Source organism: Sus scrofa, chromosome 2 (assembly GCF_054392235.1).
Source record: "Sus scrofa isolate SSC_HxYL_T2T_F1_AM1 chromosome 2, Sscrofa_HxYL_maternal_Yorkshire_Landrace_v2.0, whole genome shotgun sequence".
Classification (NCBI taxonomy): domain Eukaryota; kingdom Metazoa; phylum Chordata; class Mammalia; order Artiodactyla; family Suidae; genus Sus; species Sus scrofa.
Genome location: NC_139384.1, coordinates 90056564 through 90070432, shown reverse-complemented (window position 1 = coordinate 90070432; position 13869 = coordinate 90056564). Strand labels below are relative to the sequence as shown.

At 47.7% G+C, this 13869-nt stretch overlaps 1 protein-coding gene and 1 pseudogene across 1 annotated transcript in view; one reads left to right on the top strand and one right to left on the bottom strand.

The window, feature by feature from the left end:
- Positions 1 to 10316, top strand: part of MSANTD5 (Myb/SANT DNA binding domain containing 5) — a 65442-nt gene extending 55126 nt beyond the window's left edge. The window contains exons 4-6 of the mRNA XM_013987544.3: positions 8620 to 8713; positions 9251 to 9553; positions 9893 to 10316. Of these exons, the coding sequence (XP_013842998.2) occupies positions 8620 to 8713; positions 9251 to 9553; positions 9893 to 10242 (747 nt within the window). The 3' untranslated portion in view covers positions 10243 to 10316. The remainder of the gene's footprint in view (positions 1 to 8619; positions 8714 to 9250; positions 9554 to 9892) is intronic.
- Positions 10317 to 12841: 2525 nt separating this feature from the next.
- On the bottom strand, positions 12842 to 13869 carry LOC100620596 (chloride intracellular channel protein 1 pseudogene; annotated as a pseudogene).

Genomic DNA, 13869 nt, shown 5'->3' with positions numbered 1-13869 from the left:
GGGTAGGGTGCAGAGGAAGGCAGAGGGTGTTTCCGCGCTGCAGGTCACTTCTTGCTGTCAGCCTGCACGGTTCCTGGTGCCTATGGGGCCTGGGACTGAACTGGAGGGGTTGGGCCCAGCGAGGTTAACAAACCATCTCAGCGTCCATGCAGGTGATCTTAGCCCAGGGGGCAGAGTAGGGTGTACCTCGACTCCTCCGGTTCCCTTGCCCTTCCTTCTCGGGAGAAGAGATACTCTTACCATTAAAACTGGTAGAAGGTTGGAGTCTGCCCCAGTTGGGATTTGGGGCAAAGCAGAAAAAGAACTTTCAAGCAGCAACATTCCCTCCCTCATCCCCACCAACCAAAGGGGAAATGCAGCCACATGAGGGTAAAGAAGTCACGAATTCATCTTTGCGTTGGGAAATCTAAATCGCTGGTTTTTCAGGAAGATCCTTTCCCAAAAGGATTCAAATCTGAGTTCGGAAACCGACCTTACTTGGAGCCCAAGATGGGTGTGCACGGTGTAGGGGGCAGGTGCTCTGGGGTGCCACAGCCGGGCGCACGGCTCCAGCCTATGGAGCGATTTAGGGCGCTGGGGTGCGCTACTGAAGACCGAGGGCCTGGACCGCGGAGTCGGTTGGTTGGCAGAGAGGGCGGGAGGCGTGGTGCTGGAGACCCTACGGATCCCGGGCCGGGAGGGCGCGGGGCGTGCGCGCTGCCAAGAGGGGCCCGGCAGCTGGTGAGTTTCTGCGCAACCTAGGCGGCCGTGATCTCGTTGCGCGACGGAGGAAAAACAAAACAAAACAAACCACCAAACCAGGCCTAAGAAAGCGGAGAAGTTAAAACACTGAGATTCTGTGAGAAACCTCAGTTGCCAAGAACATTCCATCGAGGGACCGGCTGGAACCTGCAGGGGCCTCTCCCGTACACCTGAGGACTCCAAGCCTGGGCCGCTTCCAACTCTACTAGCTTTACCTTCCCACGTTTCTATGTGCTTCAGGCACACATCGATCCCGGAGTCTGGCTCCTCTCCGGGCCTCAGGCTGCCTGCCGAATGGAAATGGCACCTGTTTCCTTCTTGGTGGCAGGACAAGCTCTTCAGGTTCTGGGCTTAGGGCCCCAGCAACCTGGCTGGGGCATCATGAACAACTTAAGGATGTTGAGAAAGACTCCCCTCCCTGCGCATCTCCAGTTTTTCCTCCTGGCTACTGAGACTGGCAAGAGAACAAGTGAAGACTCTTACCCACTGCCTGCCTGGAGGTGTCTCTGCGCAGCCCCTACTCCCTCCTTTCCTAGAGAGCTCTCCTGTTCCCAGTTCCCAGACTGGACATCTAGGCGAGATCAGCTCCACCCACCCACACAGATTTAAATAAGTCAATAGAGGAGAAGAGAAATCAAAGTTAAAAATCATAAAGACAGGAGAAGAGGGGGAGAAAAAAGAAGACAAACTGAACAAATAGAAAACATTGAGCAAGAAGATAGACTTTAATCCAACCATATCAATAATCACTTTAATGTGAATGGCTTAAACATTCCAGTTAAAGACAGAGATTGTCAGATTGGGAAAAGAAAGCAAGACCCAACTAAATGTGGTCTACAAGAAACACAATTTAGGATTTCTCTTGTGGTGCAGCAGGTTAAGGGTCCAGCACTGTCACTGCTGTGGCTTGGGTTCAGCCCGTGGCCCAGGAACTTCCACATGCCTCAAGTGCAGCAAACAAAACAAAACAAAGGAACAACACCTCCACCCCAAAAAAACATACTTTAAATAAAAAGACAAAGTTTAAAACAGTAGTTATAAAGGGGAAGTAGGGTAATTTGAACAGGACACAGGAATCAACAATACCAGGGGGTCCTGGTTCCCCTCTCTTGGCTGATGGGAAGTCTTATACTGAAACTGCAGGCTGGATACTCTCTTCCATTGTACCCATGCACCCAGAGATCTCCAGAGACAACTTGCTGCCTTTAGATTTCATGAAGCATCTGAGGAGTCAGGACTGAAGTGAAGTGATGATGCTCTGCCCCAGGCTTGGACTTTGATAACCTGGAGGCCAGGGACACCCACCTCTTTCCCACCTTTTCCTCAGGAACCTGCAGGAGGCACCAGCGAGACAGCAGTGAGATCTATGGGCTGGCGTGTCTGCAATGAGGGAGGGAAGGCTGCCTCAGGTGGGAGGGTAGGGCTCCCACTAAGCCCACAGAGGATCATTGTGGGTGGTTCTGAGCTGTCACTGTTACCTACACTCAACCTCATCAGAATAAAAGAGACATCAATTCCCAGTTTCTTCCTCTCTCTGCTCCAATCTCTTTTTCCCTGACCCCGAGTCTCCTTTAAAATGTAGTTTTTCTCATGTCATTCAAGAATCTGCAGTGACTCTCTACACATAAAACGCTGCCAAGTTATTTCCATGGCACATCAGAAACATTCACTGGCCCATCCAGTCAGCCAGAGTACAGGACTTTTTCCCATGGAAAACCTAATACATTCAAGAAGTTCAAGTAGTTTTGCCTGTAATAGAATGCCCCTCCTATTTCTAATATTCAGCTGAGAAACTTTAATATTTTTACAAAGAAAATGTTTTTAACTCAAATAACTGTTACAGTTTTACTGAAACTGTTTTATACTGAAATATAGAAACAATTTCCCTGACATTTTCCTTAAGCTTGAAAGCTGAACACAGCATTTCCTCATATATCCTCATATATCCTTAAGACATAGCCCTAAAAACCTTTAAAACATTGTCAAATCCACCTACCCCTCCAGAGTAAGTTATTCCCTAGCCCTCTTCTCAATCTGCAGGGATTCTCATAAAGCTCTTCAGTTTCTCAAGGAAGGGAAGAGAAAGAGAAGAAAGGAAGGAGGAAGGAGGGAAGGAAAGAGAAAGACAGAGAGGGAGGGAGCGAGGAAGGAAGAAGGAAAACTCCTGGCCTGGTGTTCCCAGTGTGGCTCAGTAGGTTAAGAACCCAACATAGTGTCGATGAGGATTCAGGTTTGATCTCTGGCCTCCATCAGTGGGTTAAATATCCGGCATTGCCACAAGCTGTGGCACAGGTCAGAGATGTGGCTCAGATCCAGCGTGGCTGTGGTGTTGGCTCCAGCTGCGACTCCAATTCCACCCCTAGCCTGGGAACTTCCAGTGCCGCAGGTGGGGCCATAGAAACAAAAAGAGGAGTTACCATTGTGGTGCAGTGGAAAGGAATCCAACTAGGAACGATGAGGTTGTGGGTTCGATCCCTGGCCTTGTTCAGTGGGTTAAGGATCCGGCGTTGCCGTGAGCTCTGGTGTGGGTCACAGACGTGGCTCGGATCTGGCCTTGCTGTGACTCTGGTGTAGGCCAGTGGCTACTGCTCTGATTGGACCTCTAGCCTGGCAACCTCTATATGCCATGGATGCAGCCCTAAAAAGACAAAAAAAAAAAAAAAAAAAAGAAAGAAAAAGAAAACCCTGGCCACTTGGACCCTCCTAAAGCCTGACACTCTCAGTGTTTATTTCTCATTAGGACCTTTAGAACTACTGATGCTCAGGCCTCACCCTGGATCATTATAAGATCACCTCTGCAAAAGGCCCTCGTCAGAATATTAGAACCTCTCCAGGTAGTTCTGATCTGTACCCCAGGTGTGACTCACAGTTGCCAAAGCCTCCACCTCCGCAACACACAATGAGGTGGGGAAAGACCCAGGAGACACGCCCATCTCCCCCACTCACCCTGACCCTGGCACGCAGGGGCAGCTCATGGCAAAGCTTCTGCTGTCCCTCAAAGGCAGTAGATCTCATGTGAGGATCACCCAGGGAGCTTGTCATAAAGCCCTGAGTCCCCATCCCACCTCAATGACATCTGAACCCCGGGGTTGGCCTTTGAAATGCCTTCCGGCTGATCCCCTGTAGAATCTGGACTGGGAAGGTGTTCTACAGCTGAATCCACTTGCAGATAGGACTCCTGGTTTCACTGACCTTAGAGACCCATGGGAAAGCTAGACTTGACCCAGGAGTTACAGGACTTAGGCTAAGTGTGAATGGAGTTTGAGGACTGGAAACGGGTGGCACCTGTGAGGGGTGTCACCGTCTGAGAAGACCTAACAGACCTCTGCGAGGACTGCGAACCAGCTTAATGAACAGCTTTGGGGTCGGGAGAGGTCGTGAGAGAGGAGCATCTAATGGAAGGAGCAAAGAAAGACCCCAAAGCAGGCACAACATTGTAAATCAACTCTAATTAAAAAAAAAAAAAAAAAAAAGACCCCATGGAAGTTCCCGTCGTGGCGCAGTGGTTAACTAATCCGACTAGGACCCATGAGGTTTCGGGTTCGATCCCTGGCCTTACTCAGTGGGTTAAGGATCCGGCATTGCCGTGAGCTGTGGTGTAGGTCACAGATGCGGCTCGGATCCTGTGTTGCTGTGGCTCTGGCGTAGGCTGGCCGCTACAGCTCTGATTCGACCCCTAGCCTGAGAACCTCTATGTGCCTCGGGAGCAGCCCTAGAAAAGGCAAAAAGATAAAGACCCCAAAGAAAATTTGCACCCCCTGTATTACCAAGGACCCCATGAAAATGCTGTGGCTGTTTTCTGTGGGAGTAACCCTTAATGCCTGGGCTATTGTAGATCCAATTTGGGGAAAAAAAACAATTAATTTCATATATATTTAGATGTTGGGTCTGAGGCATTCTAGTGAAGCAGATACCGGGTGAGGGAAAAAAGGAAATCAGGACTTGGTCTTTATGACAAGAGGGGCAGTGGCCCCCACCACGTGATCTCCATGGAGCATCCCCAGGACCTGGCTGGGAGCCCTGCACCCTGGAATCCCTGGTACCACCCCTCCATGGTGTCCTAACACGTGTTTCTGGCTTGCTCCCAGAATCAGAGATGTGCATTTGTAGAGATGGGACAACTTATTTTGCAGTTTGGGTGATGGGGCCTAGAATCCTAAAAATCACTGCCCTAGTTGAGGTCAGGCACACCCTCTCCCAATTATCCAATCAAACACTAGTTTACATACAGCTGAAGGGATCTGGCTGATGTAATCAGCGAATCAAAAGGATGATGTACTTGTTTAATCTGATTCAATCACTTAAAAGAGTTAAGTCCCCACTCCCCCTGTTTTGTTTTTTGTCTTTTTGCTATTTCTTGGGCCGCTCCTGCGGCATATGGAGGTTCCCAGGCTAGGGGTCTAATCAGATCTGTAGCTGCCGGCCTACGCCAGAGTCACAGCAACGCGGGATCCGAGCCATGTCTGCAACCTACACCACAGCTCACGGCAATGCCGGATTCTTAACCCACTGAGTAAGGCCAGGGATCGAACCTGCAACTTCATGGTTCCTAGTCGGATTTGTTAACCACTGCGCCACGACGGGAATTCCCTCCCCTCCTCCTGTTTAGTGGAAGATGAGTAACAGAGTAGGGCACCTTGGGCCTTCCCGGGACAGAAGCCTCCCCCTTATCCTCTGCTTTAGCTCCTTTCTGAAGTACCTAGATAATAGTATCTCATGTGCATTTCTGGAGTTGTTTTATCATTGCTAAAACCCCCACCAAGTGGTTAACGAATCCGACTAGGAACCACGAGGTTGCGGGTTCGATCCCTGGCCTTGCTCAGTGGGTTAAAGATCCGGCGTTGCCGTGAGCTGTGGTGTAGGTTGCAGACACGGCTCGGATCCCGCGTTGCTGTGGCTCTGGCGTAGGCTGGTGGCTACAGCTCCAATTCAACCCCTAGCCTGGGAACCTCCATATGCCGCGGGAGCGGCCCAAGAAATAGCAACAACAACAACAAAAAGACAAAAGACAAAAGACAAAAAAAAAAAAAAAAAAGATGGTACCACTCAGTGTATATGCACTCCCCTGTCTTGTCATGATACAAACACCATAAATCTGAAGCAATGGGTAAATTCGTGGATGATTCTTATATAGTTTCCAAGATTCAAAATTAATTCTCAGTAAGGTCCATAGTAGCCTAGACTACATCTGAGATGCTAAGGGCAAAAAATCCCAGGCATTCTTGATGACAATCTATCCTAAGCACCTTCCTTCTCTTCCATCCTTAGTTGCTCCATTTATAAGCCCCCAACCCCCCATGCCCCTCCTTCAGCATAAACAGGTTTCTAAAAATTTTTCTCTTATAAAGAGAAAAGCTCTGGTCTCCCCTTCCCCTCCCCTCCCTAAACTAAGTCTTTCATGGAGGCTCCTTGTATCCCTCTCTATAACCCATGACCACCCCACCAGCAGAAGCCCCTAACCCTCCACTGAATCCACCCTCTGCTTGATACACATAGTCCCTGGGCCAAACCCAAAGGGCTCCCCTGACCCCCTAGTTCTAACTCATGGAGGGGAGGGTGATACATTTGTAGAAGTCACAACCTCTCACTTTGCCTTTGAGGACATGAGACCGAGAGATCCTTGGAGTTAATAGTGGAGTCAATTCAGTATTAGTCTCTAGTTAATCCTATCCCTGTTATCCAATCAAACTGTATTCCAGGTGCTGCATTAAAGGGGTTTTGCAGTTGTAATAAAAGTTGTAAATTAGTTTATCTTTGGTTAATCCAAAGGGAGTATGTTGGGTGGGTCTGACTCGATCACACTCAGGATATTTAATAGCTGCCAGGACCTCCAAGGGCTTCAGAGACTGCCAGAAGCAGAGAGGAGCAGACACATTTCAGGAGACCCCCAATCTGAAGATCTGAATTTCAGCAAGTCCATTCCAGCAAGGGTGAGAAAGTGCCAGCTCTCTTCAGCCCTCGGATTAGGCCCTGTTGGTGCAGAGAAAACTCGAGAATAAAAATGGAGGTAAATTGGAGGGAAGCAGTTTCCTGTGTGTTTGTGGAAGTGTTTGGGTTGTCTTTTATTTTATTTTATAAGTACCTTAAAAGGTATGCTTGGGGGTTCCCATTGTGGCTCAGCGGAAATGAACCACTTCCTATCCATGAAGTGGTTCAATCATGGCCTGGCTCAGTGGTCAGGGACTTCGAGTTGTGCTGTGACTGTGGCTGTGGTTGGCAGCTACAGCTCCGACTGGACACCTAGCCTGGAAACCTCTATATGCCGAGGGTACAGCCCTAAAAAGCAAAAAAAAAAAAAAAAAAAAAAAAAAAGATGCCTGATTTCTTCTCTGTTCTTTGCAAATACTCATTTAATCCTCAGAGCAAGCCTGCTGGAAGGTGTTATGACTATAGTCATTTCACAGAGAGGGCACAGAGGCACAGCTCAGTCCACAGTATTTCGTTCATCTCTAGCCATTAGGCTGTTTGTATCTTCCTATTATCTCCTTATGTGCGTACTTCCTCTCCATGGCTTGACCACTTCTGGTGGCTGCTTTAAAGTCCTTCTCTAAGAATTCTACTGTCTGCATGATTTCTGGGGTCAATGGATCGATGTTCTGCCAGTGACGAACTGTCTTTGTTTTGCTGCATGCTGGGTAATTCTAGGTAGGAGATGAGCACTGTGCATTTTTTGGTGCTGGATATTCTGTGTTCCTTTAACCAGCTGGCTCTGTTCTGGCGCAGAGAAGGTCCTCAGAAACAGTTTAACTGAGCCTTTTGAGGATTGTTTTGAATCCTTGTTAGCCGGGGCCGGAAGCGGCTCCAGTCTGGATAATTTGGCCCCACTACTGAGGCAATACCCTTTCTGAGCACTCTATATATGAATCCCCTTGGATAAGGATTTTTTGGTTTTGTTTTTGTTTTTTCCACTCTGGCTGCAGGGGGAAAAGATTCTTCTTTGCCTGAGTGACCCCAGGGATTTCCCAGCCTGTTCCCTTCCAGTGGCTTTTACCCAGTCCAGGAAGTTCCTGCCCACTCATGGGCTCATCTGCCCTTGGACAGGGGACCTCCCTACCTCCCTGTAAGTCTTTAGAGTTCCCTCATCTCTCTGTTTCCTGTGCAGCTTCCTTGTCCTGTCCTTGTCATTGTAATAGGTGATATCCAGCAGCCTCACTCCTCCAAAATCTCAGCCTGGTCACCCAGGCTCTGTTTGGATCCCTTCCCTTGCTCTAAGGTCTGGACACCCTGGGGCACTCTGCTGTGGCCCTTGTAGATCCCCCTTCACTTGGGTTTTGCTTTCAAACCACTGTCCTGTCTTGCTGTTGTCCCTTGTCTGAAAACCTTTGGTTCAGTAGTTCCTCCAGCTCTCTCCTGGTTCAAGGCAAGAGAGAAAAAGAGAGCACACTGCCTGGGTTTGAAATAACTCCTTGGGGGAATTCCCGTCGTGGCGCAGTGGAAATAATCCGACTAGGAAACAGGTTTCAGGTTTCGATCCCTGGCCTTGCTCAGTGGGTTAGGGATCTGGCATTACCGTGAGCTGTGGTGTAGGTTGCAGACGTGGCTCAGATCCCGCGTTGTTGTGGTTGTGGTGTAGGCCCGCAGCTGTAGCTCCAGACTGGACCCCTAGCCTGGGAACCTCCATATGCCTCGGGTGTGGCCCTAAAAAGACAAAGACAAAAAAAGAAAAGAAATGACTCCTTGGTTAACAGCTTGCAACTGATGTTCTCTATCATTGTGGAATATGTTTTCTAGATCTGCTCTTAAGATTTAAGATGGTTTGATTTTTATTTTCAATGTTGTGATTGGCTACTTTTTAAGCAATCACAGGTAAGTGGGTAAGAATGACTTACTATGTCAGTAGTCATCTTTTTCTCTCTCTTTTTTTTTTTTTTCCATTAGGAAGTGGCATCTCAGACTGAAATTGCTATCCACCCTGAGGAACTGGAGAAGGGAAAAGAAACCCAGGGAGCAGAAAATCCCTCAGGTGCCTCAGGTTCGGTGCTCTCAGTCATGTTTAAATAGAGGAAACTTTCTATCTATTCTGCTTCCTGCATCTTCCCCAGTCTGACCTGCTCATCTCAGACCCCAGATGGGGGCAGTCCCAATGAGGGTCCTGGGAGCTCTCTATCCCCTGTTCCGGCCCCCAGCCCTGGGACCCAAAGCAGTAAAAGGCCCCATTGGGGGAGGGGGTGGGAAGGAAGTGAGCCCCTCTTCAAGACAGCCCCTCCCAGGCAGTAAATGAACCATTAAAGCCCTGTCAATGTTCTCTGAAATAACTTATGCAACTGGAACAGCGTCAAGCCCTCCAGTGCTTCCAGACCCATTCAGTGACTAAATGACTTTGGCATTAGGACTCAGGTTGGTGATGAATGCCTCAACTTCTTGTAAGGTTCTGTCACCTCCTGTAAACTGGATAAAGTCATGTTTGGACCTGTCAGTGCCAAGGGAGGGTCTCTGAGAAACCCCTCAAGTATGCAGGTAAGTTGTGCCAAAGCACACTTACATGCATTTACATTCCTCTCGTTTCCAGACCAGTGTTTTAAACCTTGGAGTGACTATGAGATCAGGAGTTTCCTACAAGAATGGGAATTGCTTGAATGTGAGAAGTTGAGGAGGAATTATCACATGGCATCAAGAATAATTGCCAGGCATCTCAAGCAAAGAGGCATTAATAAAGGCAGGAGAAAGTGTCTCCAGATGCTCATAAACATGCATGACTTATACTGGACCATTCATGAAGCCAACCAGAGACCAAGGCATGAACCCTTGCCATGTCCTTTTGGAGAGACCCTTCACAGGATCCTGGGGCACAGAGAAGAGGACAAAAACTCAGGTTTGTCTCTTAATATGCATCTTCCATGGTTCTTGAGTGAGTGGCATCAGCTAGCCCAGACACTGCACTGTCTCCTGAGCAGCCAGCATGATGGGACTGGTCCCTGGCTACAGGTTCTCCCTGCACACAGCACAAAGGACTCAATGCTCTGAACACTCACCTACCTGTCCTTCTCTCCTCTCTGTCCTCAAAGCAGTGACTTTGAGGGACTTTGCTCATGGCCTGGTTTCAAATAGACATGGACCCCTGGGGCAGACTAGGCAACAAAGATTCAGAAGGAGGGTTGGTGATGTCCTTGTGATGTTTCTCATGTGTATCTCTCATGTTCCCCCTGTGCAGAAGAGGCCAACTTCCTACCTCCCGAGTACCAGCGCCCCACCTATGAGGAGATGCTCTGGGCTCCTGCACATGTGGTCTACGTAGAGCATCCTCAGGTACCCAGATGGGAGCCTTGGCACATGAACCTTCCACAGCCTTGGCACATGAACCTTCCACAGCCTTGGCACATGAACCTTCCACAGTCAAGTCCATGGCTGTTTCCTGCCTATCTCCCTCCAAACCTCAGCCCCCAGCCACAGTGGTCAACCTTCTCTGCCACTGAATCAGTTGGTGCCCCTGAATCAGTTGGTGCCCCTGAATCAGTTGGTGCCATTGGATCGGTTGGAGAACAACTAAATCCCGTTAGTTAGAACAGAGGAGATAGTTAGAACCTGACTTCTTTCTTCCCAGCCTAATGTAATGAAAAAATTTCTGGTGCAGAAATTAACATTGTAAGTCAAATATACATCAATTAAAAATAAAAATAAATTTAAATATCAAAGCTGGTGTCTCTTAAACTGGGAGATAGTTTTAGTTTTTGCATATATAGATTTTGCAGGGCAAAATCACGGGTGTATGTGGAATTTATCTCCCCAGAGTTCCTTAGTAGCTCAGCAGGTTAAGGATCGGGCATTGTCTGTGGCTCTGGTTACTGCAGCAGTGAGGGTTTGATTCCTGGCCCGGGAAGTTCCACTGGTGCAGCCAAAAAAAATTTTATCTCCCCACATTTCTTGGTATTCTTTTTTTAAAAAAATAAAGGAAACAATGCAGTTTCACATGTTGGTGGAATTTACCTGTGAGATGCAAGAAAGGATCAACAGACACAAATCGCTAAGTATGATAACACCACATTAACAGAAGGAAAGATAAAAATCATGATTATCTCAATAGATCCAGAAAATGCATTTGACAAAATATAACATCCTTTCATGACAATCTCAATAAACTGGGTATAGAGAAAACACCTCAACATAATAAAGTCCATTAAGTGAAGGCTACAGCTAATACCATACTCAACAGTGAAAGGTTTCCTTCTAAAATTAGGAGCAAGACCAGAGTTCAACTTTCACCACTCCTATTCAACACAGTAGTAGAAATCATAGCCAGAAAAATCAGACAAGAAAAAAGCCATCTAAATCAGAAAGGAGAAGTAAAATTGTTTGTAGAATATGCGACCTTGCATATATATGCAAAATCCTAAAGATTCAACAACTGTTGGAACTGGAGCTCCAGTGGTAACAAACCAGACTAGTACCCATGAGGACTGGGTTCAATCCCTGGCCTCTCAGATCTGGCATTGCTGTGGCTGTGGTATAGGCTGGCAGCTGCAGCTCCAATTCCACCCCTAGCCTGGGAACCAAGAATCTCTTTCATAATAGCATTCAAAACAGTACCTAGGGAGAGTTCCTGTCGTGGCTCAGCAGTTAACGAACCTGACTAGCATCCGTGGCCTCGCTCAGTGGGTTAAGGATCCGCTCAGTGGGTTAAGGATCTGGCGTTACCGTGAGCGGTGGTATAGGTAGCAGACGCAGCTTGGATCCTGCGTTGCTGTGGCTGTGGTGTAGGCTGGTGGCTACAGCTCCGATTGGATCCCTAGCCTGGGAACTTCCATATGCCGCAGGTGTGGCCCTAAGGAGACAAAAAAAAAAAAAAGAAGAAGCAAAACAAAACAAAACAGTACCTAGGAATAAAGTTAGCCAAAGAAGTGAAAGGTCTGTACAATGAAAACTATAAGATTTTGGTTAAAGGAACTGGACACAAACAAATACAAAGATACCGGTGTTCATGACCAGAAGAAAATATTGTTAAAATATTCATAACACCCAAAGCCATCTATGGATTTAATGCAACCTTAATCAAAATCCTAATGTGGAGTTCCCATCGTGATGCAGTGGTTAACATATCCGACTAGGAACCATGAGGTTGCGGGTTCGGTCCCTGCCCTTGCTCAGTGGGTTAACGATCGGGCGTTGCGGTGAGCTGTGGTGTAGGTTGCAGATGCGGCTCAGATCCCGCGTTGCTGTGGCTCTGGCATAGGCCAGTGGCTACAGCTCCGATTCCACCCCTAGCCTGGGAACCTCCATATGCCGCGGGAGCGGCCCAAGAAATAGCAAAAAGACAAAAAAAAAAAAAAAAAAAAAAAAAATTCCAATGGTATTTTTTTCACAGGAAACCCCCCACAATGTTACAATTTATATGGGACCAGAATATACTCCTAATAGCCAAAGCATCTTGAGGGTTAAGAACAAAGCTGGAGGCATCACACTTCCTAACTTCAAACTGTATGACAAAGTTAGAGTAATGAAAACAGTACCATATAGCATAAAAATAGAAACACACTAATGGAACAGAAGAGAGAGCCCAGAAATAACTACCACCACCCCATACATGGTCAACTAATATTTAACGAAGAAGACAAGAATAGTCAAAGGGGAAGGGATATTCTCTTCAACAAATGATATAGGGAAAACTCTGTAACCACAGGCAGAAACATGAAATGGGAACTCTACCTTACCCCACTCACAAAACTTAACTCATTATGAATTAGTGACTTACACTTACTTACCTAATACTGTAAACCTCTGAGAAGAAAACAAAGAAGCTAATTGAGATTAATCTGGGCAATGTTTTTTTGGTTTTTGGTTTTTGAGGGGTTTGTTTTGTTTTGTTTTTTTGCTTCTTAGGGCTGCACCTGCTGCGCATGGAAGTTCCCAGGCTAGGGGTTGAATCAGAGATGCAGCTGCCCGCCCACACCACAGCCACAGCAACAGGGGATCTGAACCACATCTGTGACCCACACTACAGCTCATGGTAATGCTGGATCCTTAACCCACTGAAGTGAGGCCAGGGATCAAACCCGCATCCCCATGGATACTAACTGGGTTCGTTACCACTGAGTCATGACAGGAACTCCCAGGGAAATGGTTTTTTGAAAAGGTCGCCCAAAGCACAAACAACGAGAGCAAAAATAAACAAGTTGGAATATTTCTCTTTTTTTTTTCATTCTGTATTTTATTACTGAAACAACGTCATCCTACCCACCCCACCCCACAATAAAAATCTCACCCAGATCTCCCATCCTTTCTCCTCACCCCCACGCCCCACCCTGCACAAATGCTCCTGGATTCTCTGCCCACTGCCCCATTTTGGAGTGTGTCCATTTCCATTGCGTAGCCATGTGGAAAACACCTAGGGCCTTTGTGGAGGAAATGGAGGAGGGGGGAGAAGGAGCCCCAGGAGAGGTTTATTTGAGGGCCTTGGCCACTTGCTCTTAGGCCAGCTCGATCTCCTCATTGTCTGGACAGGTGGAGGCAAACTTTTCCCGAGCATAGGCACTGCGCAGGTATCGCACTCCACGAAACGCATCCGGAATGGAGAATCCCTGGTACTTCTTACAGACCACTTGTACTATGTGGAGCTTTGGCAACAGGTTGCAGTCAGCCAGAGTGAGCTCATTGCCATCCAGAAACTTCCTCTGAGAGATTCCCTCATCCTCAGCACTGGTCTCATCCACTTCTTCTGGGAGAGGGGATGTCAAGTAATTGTCTAAGACTTTCAGGGCTTTCAGGAGTCCCTTCTCCAGGTTGTCATTGAGAGCTGGGTTTGAATTCTTAATGTAGGCAGAAAATTTAGCAAATATTAGCCCAGCTGTGTTGGATTCAGGGTTCAGAGCTGCCAGCTTGGGGTACCTGGGAGGGCATAGCACTGCCTCCAGAAATTCCTCAGTCTTGTTGGTATCTGTGTGCACTTCAGTGCTGTACAGCAGAAAAGGGAGCTGTCCCCCTGGGCATAGCTTCTGTACCATCTCAGTCCCCTGGGCATAGCTTCTGTACCATCTCAGTCCACAGTGGTGACACTGAAGGTGACTCCCTTGAGCCAGAGCACCATGAACAGTCTCTGGGAGAAGGGGCAGTTTCTGATCTTGGCCCCATCACTGCCAGCCTTTACGAACAATTCGACCTGAGGTTGTTCTTCAACCATGGTTGCGACCAAGAGCC